General features: G+C 36.8%; 1 protein-coding gene across 1 annotated transcript in view; it reads right to left on the bottom strand.

The window, feature by feature from the left end:
• MYBPC3 (myosin binding protein C3) overlaps positions 1-20,466 on the bottom strand; it is a gene marked incomplete at both ends in the record, with an annotated part of 59,285 nt that extends 38,819 nt beyond the window's left edge. Inside the window, 8 exons of the mRNA XM_082283452.1 lie at positions 4,879-4,923; positions 6,143-6,191; positions 7,515-7,632; positions 8,582-8,730; positions 8,877-8,963; positions 9,196-9,291; positions 11,226-11,492; positions 20,442-20,466. Coding sequence (XP_082139578.1) covers positions 4,879-4,923; positions 6,143-6,191; positions 7,515-7,632; positions 8,582-8,730; positions 8,877-8,963; positions 9,196-9,291; positions 11,226-11,492; positions 20,442-20,466 — 836 coding nt within the window. The remainder of the gene's footprint in view (positions 1-4,878; positions 4,924-6,142; positions 6,192-7,514; positions 7,633-8,581; positions 8,731-8,876; positions 8,964-9,195; positions 9,292-11,225; positions 11,493-20,441) is intronic.
• Positions 20,467-20,703: the final 237 nt, after the last annotated feature.

The raw sequence follows: 20,703 nt of genomic DNA, 5'->3' as shown, positions 1-20,703 counted from the left end.
AAAGTGTTTGCCTTTGAGCAAAGTTTTCCTCATCCCAGTACTCCTTTTCACTATTTTGCATTTGCTAAAACATTCTCTTTGATCCCAGAAAGACACAGAGTTTGCACAGAGAGGCTGTACTCCTCCACTACCAACAGGGACTAAGCAGTGTATGAAAATTAATAGAGCACTTGGACTCGTGAGGTTTCTCCCACTCTTATGTTATTCTCCCTGATGTTGGGGATCTTATTCACAGAGATCACCTCATAGGTTAGCTATGCACTTGGGGGCATCAAGATGAAGCTTAGTGAACCTGCTGTAAATGGAATATGCAGCTGATATGTTTTAAACATGTGGAGGGGTTAAAAATAGTTTTGTACATCCCAGAAATGGTTCCTTCCTATCCAGTTACTGTCAACTGATTGGACCCTGTCAGCTGTCACCTCCTTCAAGGTCTCTGCTCACTATCCCATTTAATAGTTCTGTGACAGCTGTTCCCTTCCTCTTCCCAATGACCTCTCCTTGGCCCTTGACATCTGTATGTCAACACCAGTTAATTAAATTACAGTGATAGGAGATACAGTGTTAAATGAAGTTCTTTATGCTAGTGGGAATGATCATTACCTGTGGATTGAGGGACACTTGTAAAATGGTGTAATAAAGCAGAAATGGTAAAAGAATAATCCTCGATTCTGTTTGAATCTGCATAGCTCTTTGAGAGTCGCCCAGCATGAGATCCCTTTTCCTGTTCTATTTTAATGAAGAAATCTTTCATTCCATTATGATATTTTATGCCTATCTGCTCTCATTAATATAAGAGTGGTCTTCAACCTGAGTTTTGCAAAGCCTGAAGAATCCACAAATTACTTCTGAAGTGGCTGTGAAAAACAACTAGGAGCAGTGAATTTATATTCTTAAATTCACTAGACAGAGATTTGTAAGTCGAGAAATGGCAGAAACACTGTTAAAATGCAGTGAAATTTATAAGCTTCTTTTAGTGAATTACATTTCTAGCCTAGCAAATAATGAATAGTTAAATCAATGAATTTAACATTTCTGTAAATACTGGAGATTTTTACTACTTTTAGGAGTTTGACCATTGCTCAAAACTAATTATGAGAGGAAAAGGGGAAGGCACAAGGAGGGGGGCTCATAGTACACAGCACCTCATTCCAGCTGGAGACTCTGTATGAAATTATGCAAATATTTTCATGTGGGTTTTACTTTATTTAAAATTTTATTAAAAAGATAAGCAATTCCTTTATGCCTTACATCTTCTATGGAAACTAGAGTAAGTTTACAACAATCTGGGTTCGTGCTGAAACAAGAAACTTAGATATCAATGTCAGCTATAGAAAGTTTGATAGGTGTCTTTTCTGTCTCATCTGTCTGTCCCCCTTAAGTGTTCTGCTGCTGGTGTTACTGCAAAGCCAGGATTCACCTATAGACAGATGCCCTGCACAGAGTGTAACACAGGAGTTTGTACACTATGTGACCTTGTTTGCCCCACTGAAATTTGGGTGAATTAACTTGAGGCTGTTGTGGCTTTATTGCATTCTGTAACAAAGTTACTTCATATATCTACATTATCCTGTACTCTTTGTGAGGATAAAACACTTTTTATAAATAGTGATACCAATACCTGAGCAGAGACTGAACACAGATTCACAATAACACTCATCCAAGTAGTTGTGAACACTTAAACTAAGTAAGTTTAGATTTTCAAAACACGAATGTAAGTTACAAGTTTTTATAGTAGCTTCAGGTGCTGGAAAGACAGAGTGAGTGGCCAGGGAAAGTGAACAGAAAGAAACAAGTCTTCATCACCTATTTGATAGGCACCAGCAACAATATTTTACAAATGATTTTTCTGATTCTAAAGACTATGACAACAGGAATATAAAGCAGCAGGTTATTGAGAAAATCTGGAAATTCAAAGAAATCTTAGAACTGGTTATATGAAAGAAAGTGATGGTAAAAAACAAAGGACATTCAGAGAAATACATCAATTGTATCGAATTGTCTTAACTTTAACCTTCAAGCTGTTTAAAAGAACTTCTGTGTCAGAAATTAGCAGTCAATGATTTTCTCTCACACTATGCAATTTTTGTCATGTTCTACATGTAAAGAAGACAAAGAGGCATGCATTATTTCAATCCAAATAGTTCTTATATTCAGTCTGATCCATGCATTTATAATAAAATTAAATAGAAAGCTTACTCTCTGTTGGCAGCAGTGGAATCCAAAACATTCCGATTAAGAGTTTGGTAAAAAGAGAAAAGCATAAGTAAACAGGTTATGAAAACAGATACATCAAGGAAAGATGAGAATTAGAGAAGAAATTCCAGCAAAAAAACTGAAAGTAAAAGAAAGATATTGGAATTACAATTGGAAGAGTAAAAAAATATTTATGTCATATTTATGCAACACAGAATATTTATGTAATAGATAATACATAGTTGAACACTGTAATAGTAACATTTAGGTATCTAATAAAAAAGCTTGTCCTCCCAGCTCTCTGGTTCTTAATAAGGCAGCATTATAAATAGGTATTGTAATTTCTTTTTTTTTCCCCCTATGCAAAGGACTGCTGGAAACACGTGATTACCTGACTTCAGGCCTTTTCTATCTTGGGAAATAATTTTTTTTCATTTTTTTTCCTCCTGTATAAACCTAGCAGAAGTGCAGCAAATGCTGTGTGTTTCAGGAAGTAGCCATAATTACCTGTCATCCTTTTTCCATTTAGAGCTGCTTTAGGAAAACAACAAGGATTCTGAATTTATGAAACTTTCACATATTCCAGTTGTAGTGTTTCAGAGTTGTTCAACAGAAGCCCCATTTCTCCAAGTCTGTGGATTTTTACTCACCTTTTTTTCAGTAGGGAGGTAAAATTAAACTCTGCCCCGTCATCATGTCCCTCAGTACTGTATAGTAACAGAAAGCCATAATTAGTTTCAGAAGGAAATGGGAATAGCTTGTGAGACTATAACATTATATAGATGACATATTTTTGTAGGGGAGTGGTAGATGGGTTTATAATGAATTAAAATGTGCATTGATGTGGAAGGTGATTTAAGTAGCCTCTGTGTTCATATTAATTTGCATATAGGTTTAAAAAACATATGTAATGAACTTGTACTTGTTCTGTACTGCTTGTGCATGAAGTTGTACAGGGTATTAATTGGGTCATCATATTTATTTGGAATGTATTTATTATCATAAAGGTGTTGCAGAAGCTTCCTTCTTTCCTCTATTTTTTGGAAATGTGGATATTGTTTACAGTTGGGGCAGTATTTAACCAAGACTTTTGTGGAATGCCTTACAATCTAAAATCACTTTTTTTACCCTTAGTATTGTCCCAGCTGTAATTGTTTCTTACGGCTCTTTGTGACACCAGAATTCATTACACTGAAAAAAAAGTGTCACATCATTGGTGCTTGGGAGAGTTGAAGGAGGAATTCTGTGATGTGGCTTTCAGCCTGAGATGAGGTTCAATATGCACTTGTTCAACAAGAATCACCACAAGCAGTGTTGTGATGAGTTGGTCTGTGAGAACAAGAAGCATCAGGCAGGAGGTTTTTCATGTGTAGTTCTAACTGTTACATATGGTGAACTCAGATGGAATGCACAAAGTTATTTTTGGGGTTCTGAATCCAATGTGTTTTAGCTGTGCTTCTGAACATTTGAAGTACTGACCAACTCTGAAAACAGCATTAAGTCACTACAATAACTTCTTTAGATTTAATTCCTAAAAACGGTCTTCTTTGCATTCAGACAGGGTTTTAAAAGCCCAAATATATTTTCTTCATCTCAGCCAGTCTATCATCATCAATGGTCAGCTGCTCCTTAACACCCCTGTTGTCTTAAGTATAAGAATCTGGTGATTCCACCTCACAGCATTCATATTCTTCCAGAAGCAGCAGCTTACATTTAATTATTGCTTTGTAAGCAGAACTTTTTCTTTTCAGTGTTACTGGTGGTAGTTGTAGACCATAATGCTGCCTCCATCAATGCACAGTGCCAGTTGATTCAGAAAAAATAAGTCTGTCTACAGAATGTAAATCAGAGTGTGGTTTTGGCCCTACTTTCACAAGATTTTACATGTTTTCAGGCATAAAATGTGCATAAAAATAACTTGTATAGTCCCAAATTTGGAAAGGATTTCCTGTGATCAAATATTCAGTAAATCAGGTCTACATCCGGGAGAATAACTATTCACCTTATTGCTTCACAAGTGGCAGTTAAACCAAATTTTCAGGAAAGACCAGAAATCAAGGTTTAGCTTTTTGAAGAATAAGACCCTAATAATTGCTTTAACATGCATATAGTTAAGTCTAACCTTAGAACTCCTGTTTTTACTATAGTAGCAAATATTAGGACCAAAAGGCATAGAGTGAAAAATTTAATGATAATATGATTGGGAGTGTGCCAGGAAACAACAAATTTTCATTTCTGTTGGTACATTTCTGTGAGTAGCAGCCATTTTAGTCAGAATGTGCTCAGTAGAGAGGAAAACATGTAAAACAGAAAGGGCAGACATGCACATGATTTAAAGCTACTTTTTTTCTTCTAACAATGGTGAGAAGATGTCACTTGCCAAACACATGCATTTTCTGTACATGAATCTGCCTCTCACTGAACTACAAAACTACTCTTTTCTTTATCTTTTTTTATCTACCCTTTTATATTCTTATGTTTTATATTTTTTATTTATCTTTATTTGTCTTACATTACTTCTTATTCGTATGTAATAATCTCATATAAATACTACATGTTATAAACAGTGATTTATTTGGAATTTAAGATGCAGCTTAATTCTGTTTTTTTTTTTTTTCCTGAGCAGAGAGAGACAGTTCATTGCAAGACTTAAATTTGTCTGCTGGCACAGGCAGTGACTACCTGAGAAAGGCTGAAGTCATCCGTCTCCCCCCTCCTGCTAGGCTCCTGAGTGAGGGTATCAAAGACAAAGCTTCAGATTTAAACAATTCAGTTCAAAATCTGGCTTCATTCTTGCAGGAGAAAGTGACAATCTGAACAGCCTGAAGCTGCTCACAGTGCACTCCCTTTGAACTGATTCTAATTTTTTAAAATTGTCCTCACAAGCTCTGGAAGCCTCCTTTCACTGCAGTGAAATAACACAATGCAGTTATGCACTGAGTGTCCACTATTTTACAGGCATCACAGTGAGGCTGGTCAGCTACCTACAGATGGACTTAACTGTAGACAAATTCTGCAAGCCTTATTTAATTCTTTGTGATAAATGTTAAAAATATTCTCTTATAAAAATAGGACTTATAGAGAAATACTCAAAGAGTTGCCACGGATGATTTGTTCCCTATGGAGAAATAGGTGTCCAAATATTCTTAGTCTAGTAACTTTGCAAAAATAAAAACTAAAATAGAAACTTATTTACTATTACATAAAGGAAAAGGAAAGCACATATTAATAATGTCTAATTAAAATGTAAAAAAAAACCCAACTAGTTTTGTGAATCTTACTAATAGAAGGGAACATTATTCCATTAAGAGATACATCAGTTCAGCAAATATTAAAGATGGGGGCAGGATGGCCTCTTCAGCAGCAGTCTTTAATGTCTAAGACTATGTATACCTGAGTTTTCACACAGACACTCACGATGTCATTGTCTTCATTCAGTTAATATAGGTATAGAACATGAGAACAGATACAACCAAAATGCTTGCAGGAATGTTATCAGTGATATGCTGCTTATAGGGCTCACACCAAACTCCACTCCCCTTGTTCAGCAAATGTTTGTACTGAGGTACATGTAGTTCCTCAAGCCAGATAAAATCCAGACCAACATCACACAGTATCTTTTCAATCTCTACTGGTCTATATATGGAAGTGCTCTTTACAGGTCTGAAAAAAAGGTGCTGAAGTTCTTGTTACAATTATACACATTACTGATTGCCTAATTGAAGACAAGCATGGTTATTATGCTAGTACAAAGTCTAAACTCTCTTAGGTGGTTTCCGGGAGTTGTAGAGAATTTTAATAGTAGAAATATTTTCTTAGTAGAAATCTGTATCTTTGTGTTTGTTTGTACAACAGCTTTGCTTTTAGCTCGTTTCATCTGGGAAAGTAATGAATTCCACATGGATGTATAATCTGATCTACATAGGTTTCTGCTGTGCATACTCACGTGCGGCGGAAGGCAGCTCGAATATCCAAGTCTCCACTTACAGGTGCTTCTGATGTGACAAAAAGTAATAAAGAAAAATGGCAGAACAAGTCAACATAATGCAAGAATGCAGTGCTATTTGTAAAGTTTTTCTTTGCAGGCATTTTTAAAAATAAATTCTTATATTGTAGGTTGTGATTAATTGCATATTGAAAGATTAAAGCTTCATGTTTAAACATGTAGCCTTCACTAATTAGCTTTCAACATCCAGTGTTTTGTGTATAACTCATTTCTGTCTCATATTTCATAATAACCCAAAGCCTGATCTTACCTCTTGCTTGTCAATTCTTCTGCTGCAAAATTTTAATTTCAATAGTGTCTTCACAGAGTATTTAAACCTAACGAGTATACGACTGGACATCAACTCAATGCTATTATTAAAAATAAATTATAATCTGTCCTCTGAAAGCAAAGGTAAATTCCTGGAACTATGTAGAGAGGTACAGAAGCTTAATCAAGGATGCTGTATAGAGAGAATTTTGTTATACTATTGGTATAAACTGGTGTGCTGCTGCTTCGGGGAGAAAAACTGTTCTCAGTTACTGCTCCTAACTCTTATGAGTCCTAGCTAGTGAAACTTCAAAAATTAACACTGCTGATCAAGTAACTTAATGAGCTTTTGTCTTTACATTAGGTTCACTGGTAGCTAGACACAAGTTAACGTTGCAGCCCCTCCTACAGAATTGCTGAAACAGGCAATGGTCCAAACGTTCAGCTCTGTCAGGTGGTCCATCCTGATACTGTTTTACTTAAACTCTTCCACACTCTGGGCAAATTCATGTTAAAATGTACCTCCTTTTCAATTTTTATAAACTTTTCAGTATTGCACTTGTGAGGGTGGCACCATGCATTAGGTAAAATGAGTCATCTGATCTGACAAGGTGCTTCTGTATGACTGGAATTTATTGGGAAGGAAGGAAAAAGGAATTGGCAATTCTTCTGTCTTTCTTTTAAAACATCAATTTTTAGTCCTAAACTTTCACCAAAATAAGAATGAACTTATCTTCTATTCTAGTGGAATTAAACATCATGAAATAATGAATCTGAAACCAGAATAAAGCCAGAGAAAAGGTGGGCAGTTTTGCATCTTTCTGTGTGCTTTCTTTAAGAGCATTGCAGTTCTGACTGGAGTAACGACCAAGTGGTACTTCTGATGATCTGTATCCCATTCTCTGTGGGCCTCTCTAGGTGTACCTTTAGATCTTCAGGTCTATACTTCAGGTCTGTGTTTGTCTAGTAACCATTATGTACCAGAAAGAATTGCTGGTAGGCAGGAAAGGAAATATAGGGGGCTGGAAGATAAAAAAAAAAACATGTCAGGAATTCATCTTACCATTGACTGTCAGGTTGAAATTAGAGCTATCGAATTTGTCCTTGGTAGACACCTCACATCTGTACCCTCCTGCAAAAGTCATGTTTGCTTCTGTGATTTCCATTTCAAAGGTGTACACCTAGAACAGACAGGAATGATACAACAATTAAGTTAGAAAATGAAATGGTGAACACAGAGAGAGAGAATACATGGAGAGAAATAGACAGGGGATGAACTATGTCTTTGTGTCCTTTTAGAACTAAGAACCTCCTGAGTGTCCAACTCATTAGTGTAACAAAGAATTACCTGTAATCCCCAATTCAGTAGCAACAGCTGAAGAGAATACAGTATCCTGAGAATACAGTGTTATATTAGCTAACTATGCTGGTACATACACTAATGTACATACACTAATTGCATGTGCATTGGAAACAGGAATAAAGCTTTCATTAAGCAGTTTTAGCCTCTCCCCAGAACGTACGCAGTACATGCCAGAATTCAGCGAAAGGAGTGGCAAATGTGAGCAAGTCTATCCAGTTCCATCCAGGAGAGGGTAGTAGTGCTTCATATACCACAGAGGATGCAAAGTCATGGTACAGACTCTTGCATTCCTGCTTGTGTAGCTTTGGACAAATTTGTGGTAAAAAGTGGGTCTTGCTCAGCTACTTAAAGCAGTCTAGACAACCCAAGAGAGCAATAAATTCCAACATTAATAGCAGAATGATCGGCCTATTAAGAGCAAGATAGACCACGCTTAAATAGCTGTCTGATTTATTGTTTTCACTTAAATATACCAAGTATCTGTTTCTTGAGAGGAAGATGAAGGGAATCCTGCAGTAGACAGTGCAAAACTACTCCCCCAGTCCTCCAGATGTTTTCTCATTTCACCATAGATAAAGTATGCAAGAGTCCATATGCAGCGCTTGTCTCTTGTCCGTGTGGTCGAAATACAGATTTCTGTGCATAAGTGTAACCTTGTGTGTTGCTTTGGGTACCTTAACATCAAAACATTCCTATTTTAGTTTATATTTTCCCCAGATTAAAGATTAGTACCTAGAAGACTGAGAACCCTATTCTGCCAATTCTACCTTGGAATTTCGATCATAATTCTCATGTAGTTGGAGATGTTTCCCCACTTTGCTTCCCAGGTCCATCCATTTTCCTTTGAACCATTTCACTGATGGCTTCTTCAGCAGGCTCTCACCTGCCACTTTGGCAGTGAATGTGATGTTTCCACCTTGTAAAAGAAGTAAGTTAAAATAAGATTATGAATAATGTGTAAGTTATCTGTTATACTGCTGGTGTCACCCTGTGCTTGGAGAGCTAATAGCCAAGCAACAGGTACAGTTTACAGACTTCACTTGGCTGGCGTTTTGCACTCACCAACAGTAACTTCTCCATCCTGGGGTCGTGCCACAAAGAGCCCAATGGGGTCCTGATGTTCTTCTGGTTGTGTCTCAGCAGATGAAGCTGAAATAAACATCATCATTACTATTTAGAACTTTTTGCATCAAACTATATAGTGAATTAGTTAATTAATTAAAAAATATCTCAGTAGATTTCTTCTGCTTCTGAGATTCCTTATTCTTTATGGTCTGCTTTCATCTACTGTCTCTATCTCACTGACTCTAAGGAGCCCCTGTGTATGTTCTTCCCTTCTGGTAATAAACCAGACTTGATGACAATGTTAATTTTCTATTACCTTCTCTGTTTTGGCTGCTTTCTGCTGCTGGCGCAGGTGACTCTGAGGCAGCTGGGGCTGGAACAGCTCCTGCAGGAGTGACTGTCTCACTCTTTTCTGGAAAGGAATGTAAGCCAAGATTAGAGACAGTCATATTTCCTCTGTCTTTCTGGAGAAATTTTGCAAAAGAACAGCCTTTAATATACGTAAAGAAAAGCAGATAAATAGGCTGTTGTTTCCTAGAGCTTAGAGGATGATCTGGAAGCAGAAGGGGCCTACTGAAGTTGGATGATGAGGCTTTTTCTTTCACTGAGCTCAGAAAGAACTGATGCCTCATTTTTAAATTCTACAGTCGATGTGTAGAAACTTGTCAGGTGATGAATAATGCTATTATTTGTTGCAAACATCAGTGGTCTAAATGGAAAAGGTAATGAAGAACGATGTAATTTTTATCTTTGTAAACAGTTTGCTTATTCATGAGATTTTGTTTTGTTGGAATGTAATGTTACAAAGGCTATTGCTGTGTGTAGCTTGGAAAAAGCTCTAGACACTGCTAGTAAACAATATGGATAAAGTATTTTAAAAATCCATCTGTAATTTCTTCCCTGGCTTATGAAAGTTTGTATCCTCTCAGTTAAACCATGACCTCAGAGACAAATTCAGGCAAATGCATTTGGCACAATGGAGAAGACAGAGTTGTCTGAAAATGGAGTAGGAGTGAGCAACTGGAGCAGATGGAGGGAGGTAGAATTTCTTGAAATAGATCAGTTGCAACAAGATGTTTTTTCCCCCGTAGATAGTGGAGCCACTTCCAAATAATAATGGGCAAACCAGTTACTCTATATAGCATTACATACTCTACTCCACTATGCTCCATAGCTTTATTTGCAAGTTATCTGCCTGTAGCAGGCTCTACATGGAGCTAACCTGGAAGACAATGAGGAAGATACAACGAGTACAATAGGGACCAGTTTGCTTTCAGGATGAGATAGTCAGGAGGACCATATTCCTATATGCTCTGACAACTATCAAATTGTCCTAATCCATACTAGGATTTCCCCTTACTCATAACCCGTCATGCTTTGTCTTTGCATATGGAGCAGGCCATCTTAGATCCTGTTAAACATTCACCAGTATCTTTCCAGCTGACAAGAAGGTCTCACAAAGTCTCATCATTTTGCTAGAACAAACAGTGATAGCACAGAAAAGGAAGTGATATAAACAACCTGAGTTTGAGGCTTGTCACCAAATTAAAAAGCAAAAAGTAAAATACCAGAAGTGGTAAATTGATACAATTTTGGAGGGGAAAAAGGGATCTGAAAGGTCAAAATGTTTCAAAAAATGAGTGGTTTCATCTACCCTAAGCATCTTCAGATATTTTTTCATGAGAAAATTCCAGGGAATTTGAGTCTTTATATTTATTCCCAGGAAATACCTGGGAAAGTTTTTGAACTTTCCATGTAACTGATCTTTTAATGCATACAAAGGTAGTAATAATGGGTGATACACAAATAATACAAAGGTTACTCTTCATATTCAAGCCCCTCTTGAAATATGCATTTTTGGTAGCAGGAGATTTTGAGACAATTTTGGGGAATGTATGAGCTTCTAGAAACATTACAGTATAACTTGTAAATACTTTGTCAATTGTTACAATTTTGTATTTCAATGAAATAATTATAAGAAAATACCAGTCCTAAGATCAGGCTTCTTAGTTTAGGTCAGGGTGAGGGTTAGATTAGATGTGCTTTGCTTTTCAGTAGTTAAGTGTAAAAGCTTGACAGAATTCCAAAGATGTACATTGACATTTCCCGTATGATCTCCTCTCTGTGGACTTCTGACACCTGGAAAGGGGTGTCTTAGCCACAGAAAATGTGTTCCTCAGCTTAATATGAATTAGTAGCTTCAAATAATTGGGCAAAACAGATGAATTGCTGGTAGAGAAATTTTACTTTGTTAAAATAGGTTAATTTCCATGGGCCTTATTCATGAAGGTTGCATGTGGGACTGGAACTACTGATGAAATCAGAATTGCTTAGGAAATGCTGTACCTGGTTCCTTGACCTTGAGTTCAAATTTGACCTTGGAACTTCCAGCTATTACAGCATATGTCACATCATCTTCTTTTCCTACATTATTGATTGTCAGTGAATGCTTGTTTCCTTCTGTCTTGATGACATATTTTTCACTTTCAGTAATTTCTGTGCCAGCTCGCTGCCATTTCACCTTGATGCCAGATTTTTCTGTCTCTGCTTCAAACACAGCTGTGTTTCCAGCTGTCACCTCTGTTGTCTTCGGCTTCTTGGTAAATGCAGAAACTAAAAAAAGAGAGAGGGCTCACTAAAATCTGTTTTGCAATTGTGGAATATCTGGTGTAGTCAGCTGTTGTGGCTGCAGCAGCTGTCTCCTTTCTCTCCCATCTGCCCATGAAAGATATAAATTACAACACTTTCCACAGAGAAGTTGTGGAATTGTCTTTGAGTTTATCAAGTTCTGTGTCTCATCGAGATGTCATATCTCCTCCACATTGGCATGAAATAAAATGGAATGGATAGCAAAATCACCCCACTTTCTGTCTTCCTCTTTCTTTTTCCCCCATACTGAGCTCTGATTTTTTAGAAGTGAATGTTTTAGTCTATGAAAAGATGGCATGATATATATTCTTACATATCTAGTTGTCTACATTAATTTGCCATGGACTTTTACTTAGAGTTAATAATTTTGTCCTAACAGCTACTTAATATGGTTGTTACAGAGGATCAGGATCTGTTCCTCAACAATACTACAGTATTTTGTTTGTGCAGTAACCTGTGCCCTAATACACCCCAATGAATTAATAGTTCATCTTTAGTCCTTTTGTTTTGACAGATCAAGGCTTTAGTGGGAAGGGATTCACATTCCTATGATGACCCTTGTAATTTCATTCCAGCTAAAATGGTATCAATTGTTGTTTGTGTTCAGAAATTCACTTCAGCATTAGAAGTTGAAGAACTTGCCTACATGACACTCTACAACAATTAGTTTTCTAATTGCTTACAAGGTGGATTAAAACATTTCCTCAATGTGTCAAGAAACACTTAGGATGTTTATAATGAGAATTGATGAAATTATTAACATACAGGCTGAACAAGCATAAACCAGATGATGTTTTAGTTCATACATAATCAAAGCAGCACAGCAGATAGGAAATGGTAAACAAGCACTATATCATGATTTTGATCCACGAGTATCCTAATCTCTCTCAAGATTAGATTTTAGTAAAGTAACTTATTTTACTAATTTCTTTAACCTGATTTATTTATTTATTTATATTTCTTAATCTTTATTTTGAATCAAGTTTTTCATTCCATGCTCATGTTTTTGTCTTAATAAAACCTGTTATCGTTTGCTTATTGCCATGAGCTATGTTCATGTGTAAAAATACCAGCAATTAACATTCTGATTCATACACTGCATGGTTTTTTGTGCATCATTCTGCCATCTTTCTATTGACTCACCCCTGTATAACTACATTTTTATAAAATACTAGTAATTTCATCACATCTAATTTTATCTTTCACCTCTGTGGCAAATTGTCTATGGCTCTCCTACTCTGGCAGCCACAAGACCTCTTCCAAACAACACGACAATGGTTATAATTAGCTTTGAACTTTTAATTCTGCTTTATAAAAATGAAGGGAACATGGCATGAAAATGCTTTAAAAGAAAAAGGTTATATTCATGTTCTAACAGGTACTTTAGTTAATGTAAGTGATATATTATTATTAATACCATCTATTCATTTTACAAAATCTCTAATCCTGTAGCATGTCTTCAGACTGCATAAATTAGTTGACCTTAGTGGAGTTACATTTGCAAAGATTTCATCTGATGGCCTTTGGTCTTTAGTCATAATACAATTCATGCTTCTTGCATTGTTTTGCAAAGGATTCAAAACTTCTTAAGCATCAGTTAAAATATGAACTGCAAATACTTTTAGAATTTACTAAATATTGAATTTTGCTTTTCTTCATTATATAAAAACCTAAATTACATTTTTTCAGTTTCTTTTTTTCCCCCCACATTTTATATTTCTGATGAAAACACAATCTTAGTTTCCAGTGAGCCTACAAAAGTATTGACTGATGTCCTGTTTTATTCTTCTGCATGCTTCCCTTTCCTGTTTAAAGTGTGGGAAATTTCCTCTGGGAGTGGAATGTTCCTGCATGCTTATAATTGAGGTTTTTTTCTAATCTGGTGCAATAGTTCTTTAACAGTGTAGTGCTTTGTAGAATATAGGACTATATACCATAGTGTTCCACAGCGTGCTGCCTGTTATCAGTTGCACACCTTTTGATACCGTATTGGCCTTCAGTAAATAACACAGCAGGGTATACAGTGATGCAGTATATCGTGAATAATTGCAGGAGAGTTACTGTGCACAGCAGGTTGGACATGCAGGATTCAAGAGACATGTAAAGGTGGCCAGGCTACTGCACAGTGGGCAGACAGGTGAGTTCTGGGACCCACTCCACTACTGACTAGCTGGCTCCTTCCCCTGTGATTCTACAGACAAAGCAGTAAAGAGGCATGTTTTTAGTCTCTGAGTGCTATTATCGTCACCCTTCTATTTAAGCACAAAAGAATCTATAAATATATTAATTACTTAACAGCAAAGTGATTTGTAAAGGTTCCAGCCTACAGTGGCAGGGTTTCATGACATGCATACTTGGAAGTAACACTGTGATCTGCTGCACACCCTGTAAAGTGATTAGGTTTCTTACATTTGCTTTGTAGATGACTCAACAAGAACAAAATTGTTGGTGAGAACACAGTGAGAAATCTCCACCACTACATAACATTCCTGGCTTTAGGAAATCTAAACACATACAGTAGAAGTTAATAAGTAAGACTCCTTGTATTCCCTCCTCTCCCTCCTTTCCTGCCAAAAGACTCACTTTAGTTCCAATTTAAAATGATTGTGAATATTTCTGGTTAAGTACATAACTGGAAAAGCCCAAAATCTCACATGAGAACAAAGGTCTGCAAGAACAGCTGTTGTGTATCCACTTTTTCACAGGTAAAGGAGACTGGAGTTTTAACTGAATCTTTTTCCGGTACTTGAGATTCAGTCAGTGGGGGGCAGTATCCAAAGTGGCTTCTCTCTATCCAGCTGTATTCCCTTCCACCTTTCGCTGCTCTGTTTGCAAAGGAAAACGAAAGATGCAGGGCTGGAGATTTTACAGGAAATTACTTTGCTGCAGAAGAGAGATTGCTGAATAAGCATGTGAAGAGAATACCATAATTTTTCCTTTTGGGGAAAAAATGGGCTGCTTAACAGAATAAAGAGTTCAGTTATTCCCCACCCCTTCATTGTGGCTGCTGCTACTTTAAGTAACATGCAAATCCAAGTTAACTAGAAGTTTTTTGGGGTTTTTTTTGCAGTTATACCAACCTAATTCACCTTTTTCCTCATTAGGAATACTCCTAAACACCCCCATTCAAAACTTCTGTTTTTTCCTGAGAACCACATTTTTGCCTGCTTTTATCAGAAACACATTCCCATATGGCAATCTCTCTCACTTCAACGTTTGGCTTCTACCCAGATATACCTCTCTGAGTTCTATATATCCATCCCATACTCTAAACACTCTTGAATATGACTGTCACCATGAGGCTGTGGAAAACCCAATGGCTGTGACACCTCTTGTGTGATGTTGTGGAATGTCTCACAGCTCTCGTGCCTGTCAGGCACTGACAGATCTCAGACACTGTCCTGTGTTTATCCAGACTCCAGGTGACCGTGCAGTTAGGAGCCATAGGGCTGGGGCACCTGATGACCAAGTAGCCCATGTCCTCTCCCACCCACCATGTTAACTCTCTGACTCCTGATACATTCTAACCCAGCCTGCACAAGGGGAGAGAAAAATGACATTAGTACTAGCATACTATGGCAATTCTGGAGGGAGAGCAGAGACCCACGTGAGTTGCCAGTGTTAATGAAGAGAAAAAGTGTTGAAGGTGCTCTGTGTGTTTGTTTTGTGGGGATGGAATCAGTGTTGCTGTGGGGATTTAATGGAGGGAGAGAAGAGGGACATGAAGCTAATAAAAGAAAATGAGCCTAGGGCCACTTTGTACTAACCCATTTTTCAACACTTCACTTCTCATATCCCAGGCCTTTCTAATCACTTCTAACTTCCACGATGCAAACACACTCACATAATTTCTGAGTAACGTAAACCAGCAAATTTTACCCCAGGCAGAAGAGGAAACAGATGTATGTGGTCTGCAGTTATCTTGCAGAAACTTTTTGGTGGTTAATGCTGCAGCTACCAGAACTTGCATCCTCTAAAACTCTTGGAACACCTGAAGATGTACACATCAGCCATAACACTATGTATGTTACATGAGTTACAGCTTAAATGGTCAGTAATAAAAACTTCTGTTGGGAGGTCTGTGATGAGATTGCATTTTGACAATCTTTCATTCAGGAGGATTAAGAAAAATAAGATAGACTTGCTTTGGGCCAAATTAAACTAGAATGAAATAAGTTCAGTTCCAAAACAAATTTTCTATACTAGTCAACTAAATAAAATAACAAAACTAGTATTCTGCCTTCATTCTGCTGCCATTTATTAAATCTTCATACCAGCACCTTCATGCTTTCTCCTTTACTGTCTGACCTGATTTGAGGCAATGTCCTTTTAACAACTATCATCAAACAAGCTTACTATTATACTTCAAATATTTTTAATACTCTCCTATGCAAAACCCAAGAAATGGCTAAGCTACCAGGGTTGCTGTCTATTGTACTACTAATTGTTTGCTTTACTCTCTTGTTGAACTATCTATTTACTGGGCTTTTATTTTGTGATTGTTTTGAGGCAGAGACTGTTTTTCTGTTGTGTTTGTACAGCATTAAATTGTTAGTAGGTAACTACTAAGTACTGTTGTATCTCTTATAAGAAGAAAAATTAGGATTAGAAGATAGAAGAGCAATTCTTATTTCATTATTGTCAGAAAAAGTGGAGGTAAGATGTATATTAAAATAATGTTCAAATTACCAAAATAATTTCATTTGCTGGCAACATTCCCTAAATAATCTGGCTTGTTAAGAATCACAAGCACTGGCTGAAAACCTATTCCTAAAATACTGGAATTTCAAAGTACGTGTGAAGTGTGTGAAATGAAAGGAAGGAAGAAATGGGGATTCTACAAGAGTGATTTTAACTAGATAGGGTGGTAGAGGAGAATGTGTGTTAGATGATGTTTTCAAATGATATTTCTGCCTTTCTGAAATAAAATCTGTTAAAGGTGTAGATTCTTGAGGAGAATCTAATGTATCTGTTTGAATGCAGATGCTAGAAACTACAGCAGAAATTTGTAATGAGTGAAATTACACACAATAGTTGTAGGTTTCTCCCACAAAGCTGAGTTATCTTACTGCACATTCTGTGTATTTGGTGTTAAAATATGTATTGGTCAATATATATTTAATTAATATTACAAAAGTAATATTAATATTAATTAATATATAAGTAATATAATAATATTAATTGGAATTCTTTGATTTGTTAAGACTTAATGTTGAAAATTGATCTTTGCTTACACTTGGCATCTAGTTTTGCTTCTATACCATTTGCTCTTCCATTGAGTTAAAAGCCAAACTGAGGATAAGCAGGCTTCAGTAATGGAGCTTGTAAATTCCTTTCTGAGGAACTATATAAAGATTCTGCACATTCCCTGGTCAGGACCTAAGTGGCTTCTTGCAATTACACGCTTAATCACTCCATGATCCAAAAGCTATTGAACGACTCAATCTTATCATTCCTTGCCTACTTCAGCAGCTGAGATTGCAAATTCCTGCAACATGAGCAACAGGCGAGGAATAGTTTCACTAATCAGTCACCTCTCTCTCTATGCATCCATCATACTTTCTGTAAAATGGGGATAGTAATGTTCAGCTTGGTTTGAATCTTAACTTACAAAAGAGGAAACTACGCCTGTGTGAATTTAGGGTGTTTTCTGCATTCCTGTGGGGAATAGAAGTTTGTTGCAGTAGTTTCTTGTGCTAGGTGCTTGCAAATGTGAAGGAATGATCTCATAGTTGAACTAAAATTCTGCAGTTTACTCTTCATTATGCAATATTTATTATTATTATTATTATTGTTGTTATTGTTATTATTATTATTATTATTATTATTATTATTATTATGGGAGCCTCTGTGTACTTACAAGTTATTTGTAAATTCTTGATGAAATTTCCTAATCTGGACTGCAAAATCTAGACTCCTTTATCTATAAAATATGCGAGTAAAAGTTGACTGATTTTCATAGAAGGTGTGTAATATAGACTTCTCCTTTTCCAGCTATAATAATGCACACATTTCCCATTAAGTCCCATTTATCTACTCAATTTGGTGTTTAAAAAGTCAATTATTTCCTCTCAATGTCATAAAATACTGTTAGGGAAATGGTTGGGGTTTTTTTAATGTTTCTGAATTTTCAGAACATTAAAAAACGATCAAAATTTTCCAAACAGTGAGCTGTTGTATGAAGATTAACTATGAAATGTTTAAATCAAAGGGAGAAGAACATAAAGTTTCTGCAACAGAATCCTGCAAAAAGTGATGCTTTTCAAACTAAACTCTTACAGGTCTTATACATTATGTTGCTCTTGTGGATGGTATAGATTTTCTGGAATGCTAGGACAGTTCTTTTGACATTCTTGAAATAGGTAGGGGGAGTGCCTTATCCTGAAGTATTTTAGTTGGGCAGTTTAAAGTAAAAGGAAAATCTACTTCACCATACCATTTTAAGTTTAATGGTTTATTCAGAGTTTTTTTTGTGGGTAGTTGTGGGATTTTTGTTGGGGTTTTTTGGTGGGTATTTTTTTGATTGGTTGTTTTTTTGGGTGGGGTTTTTTGTTTGTTTTAACATGTTAGAAGGCCTGTTAAAACAGCAGATATAGGCAGAATATCTCTGATCACTCTCTGACATGAAGAATTTTCTTTTCCCTATATGCCAGGTGCACAAATTTCAGCAATACAGACTAGGGACTTCTTTGGGCTCTTCAGTACTCTAACTATATGGTATGGGACAGGCAGGAATTGTGATTTATCCAAGTATGAACTGCCCAATGGTTATTTGGCCCTCCTGAGATAGTGCTCAACATTATCCCATCTTGAAATGACTTGAACTATATAAACAACATGAAATGGAAAACCAAAGGGATTAGTGTGTCCTGGGAGACTGAGAAGATCTTCTCTAAAAGTTATGGGGCATGTGACGGGTTCTGTCTCTGTCAGAGTGGGTAACAAGAGCTTTTCCTCCCCCTGCTGTGATAATCCCAGTGTTTGGTCTGGTTTGTTCATAAGAACTGTGTAGGACTAGTGATGTTAGACACCTGTTAGATTTCTCTGGAGAAATAAGTTGGAATAGAATTTCTCTTTACCATTAGCCAGCAAAAGTGGGCATCTTCACAAACAGAGACATTACCTCTCATCCATGGAGAATGAAAACGTTAATTTAAAGGCAGTTAAACAATTAGAAATCAGAAGTCACAATGCCGAGGGGATCACACTGTAAAATTTTGCCTACTCTGTTGTGTTTCTTTTCATCTGCATTCACAGCCACTAGACATTTCAATACAACTTAAAAATCATGTGACTTTAAAAACAGATTATGAGTATGAATTTATTTTGGGGTTGATTACTGAACCTTTGCAGCTTATATTTTCAAGGTTTTGTCTACAAGTACAAGATCTAATATATATTTCTTTTTTTATATACAAATCTACTTTCAGCAGAAATTGCAGCCTTATGAATATGAAATGTTGTTGTATTTGTAATAAAATGGAAGGATTGGTGACACCACTGTTGCTTTGGGGTTATCATATAGAGGGAACATAAAGAATATTGTTGGAGTTAACCATGCTTTAGTGCTTTGCAGTTTGTAATGGGAGAGCCTCTGAGTGTGTAATGGGTCTGCCTCTGGCAGTGGCTGATTCCAAATATTTTGGTAAAATGAATGTTCTTCTTAACAAGTTCATCTTTTGTTATGGTGACCAAAGGAGATTGTCTCTTTGGCCAAACTAAGAGGAGACTGATGCCCGCTCAGGCCTTTGCAAAGCACGAAGGCCATTATTAAGCCTCCACAGCTGTTACTGGCTAACTCTGGAAACGACACATTATTAAAAACATGTGCACCTTGTACTGTACATTCAGGTAGTGGTAATTCTGGGTATGCATTGGTATCACTGAAGTTAGAGTTCTAAAGTGAACAATCCCAGATTTAGTACAAGTTTCTCCAGGCCTGAGTATTGAATATGTTCACACTTGACAAACAATCACAAGTTCAGATTTTGTCAATTTTTTTCCCCAAACTTACTTGTGGACACAAAGTGCTCCTAAGTCATCTTCCTCTGTAGGTGTCCTGAAGCTAAACCGTCTCTACCTTTTCTTCCCAGGCTCTCTTCCTCCTCAAAACACCAGATCCATCGCACCTTGCACCCCATCCTAGGCCTCCTCTATGTGGGCAGCCTCTGAATGATTCCTTATTTGAAGATTTTAAATGAAAACATTCATAAATCTGAAATACTTTCCTGGCATTTTTCTCTGTGCCTCTGTGACCTTGGCTTTCTGGAAAGGGCTAGTTATCTTCTGGTTCAAAGGGAAAGGATGAAGGAGGGTGAGGGAAAAGAAACTGCATATATTCTTCACAGTCCAATGTTGTCTTTTTTTCCTAGAGTTCTATTGCCAGTGATTGAAAGAACTAGAAAGAATAAACTCCAAACCAGGTACTGTTTGCTTTCATTTTCACAGAGATTTCATTAACAATAAATACCATCAAATTTTGCCAATAATACAAATTGTCAGGGGAAAAAAAAACTCCAAACCCAAAATAAAGGCAGGAGAGGTTTATACTATTTAACTCTCCGAGAGAGAGACTACAAGCCTTTTTTTTTTTTCCCCCCAGAGTCCTAAATGTGACTAGGAAAGGAAATGAGAAATTAAAAGAATCTGAGAATTCAATGTGTTTCACCTCTACTTTTTCCTCATTCAAAGTCTCTTGAGAAAATTCTGTGGCTGAGGTTTATCAAACCAGTTAGTGATTTCTCTGCAAGGTCACTCAATATCTCTTACATTTACAACTTAATAAAATAAGATTTCTTTTTCCTGTCTATTTATTTTTTCCTTTGAGGCACCTCATTTCTCTAGAATACATAATCTACTTACATTTTTCCTGCCAAGCTGTTCTTAGTTTTGTCTGTCAGTTATGATCCTTACCTGTTTTCTTTACTGGCTCTGGCATCTTCACTTTGTTTCTGGTGAAGCTCCCAGTTGTATCTAGAAAGCAGGGTATGAGTTAAACAGAAATGTGACTGCAGGGCTTTTGAGACCCCCTAAAGAATGACTCGATGGAAGCCCCCATCCTGCTCCTCCCCCTTGATCCCCCACTGTTGTCAACTACGGCACCTTATCAACAGCAGGACACACTTGACAGGCTACATCAGCTGGGATAAATATAGCCAAGTTCCAGGAGCCAGAG

Source organism: Coloeus monedula (assembly GCF_965178545.1).
Source record: "Coloeus monedula genome assembly, chromosome: 6".
Lineage (NCBI taxonomy): Eukaryota > Metazoa > Chordata > Aves > Passeriformes > Corvidae > Coloeus > Coloeus monedula.
This window is presented reverse-complemented; position numbering and strand designations above follow the sequence as displayed.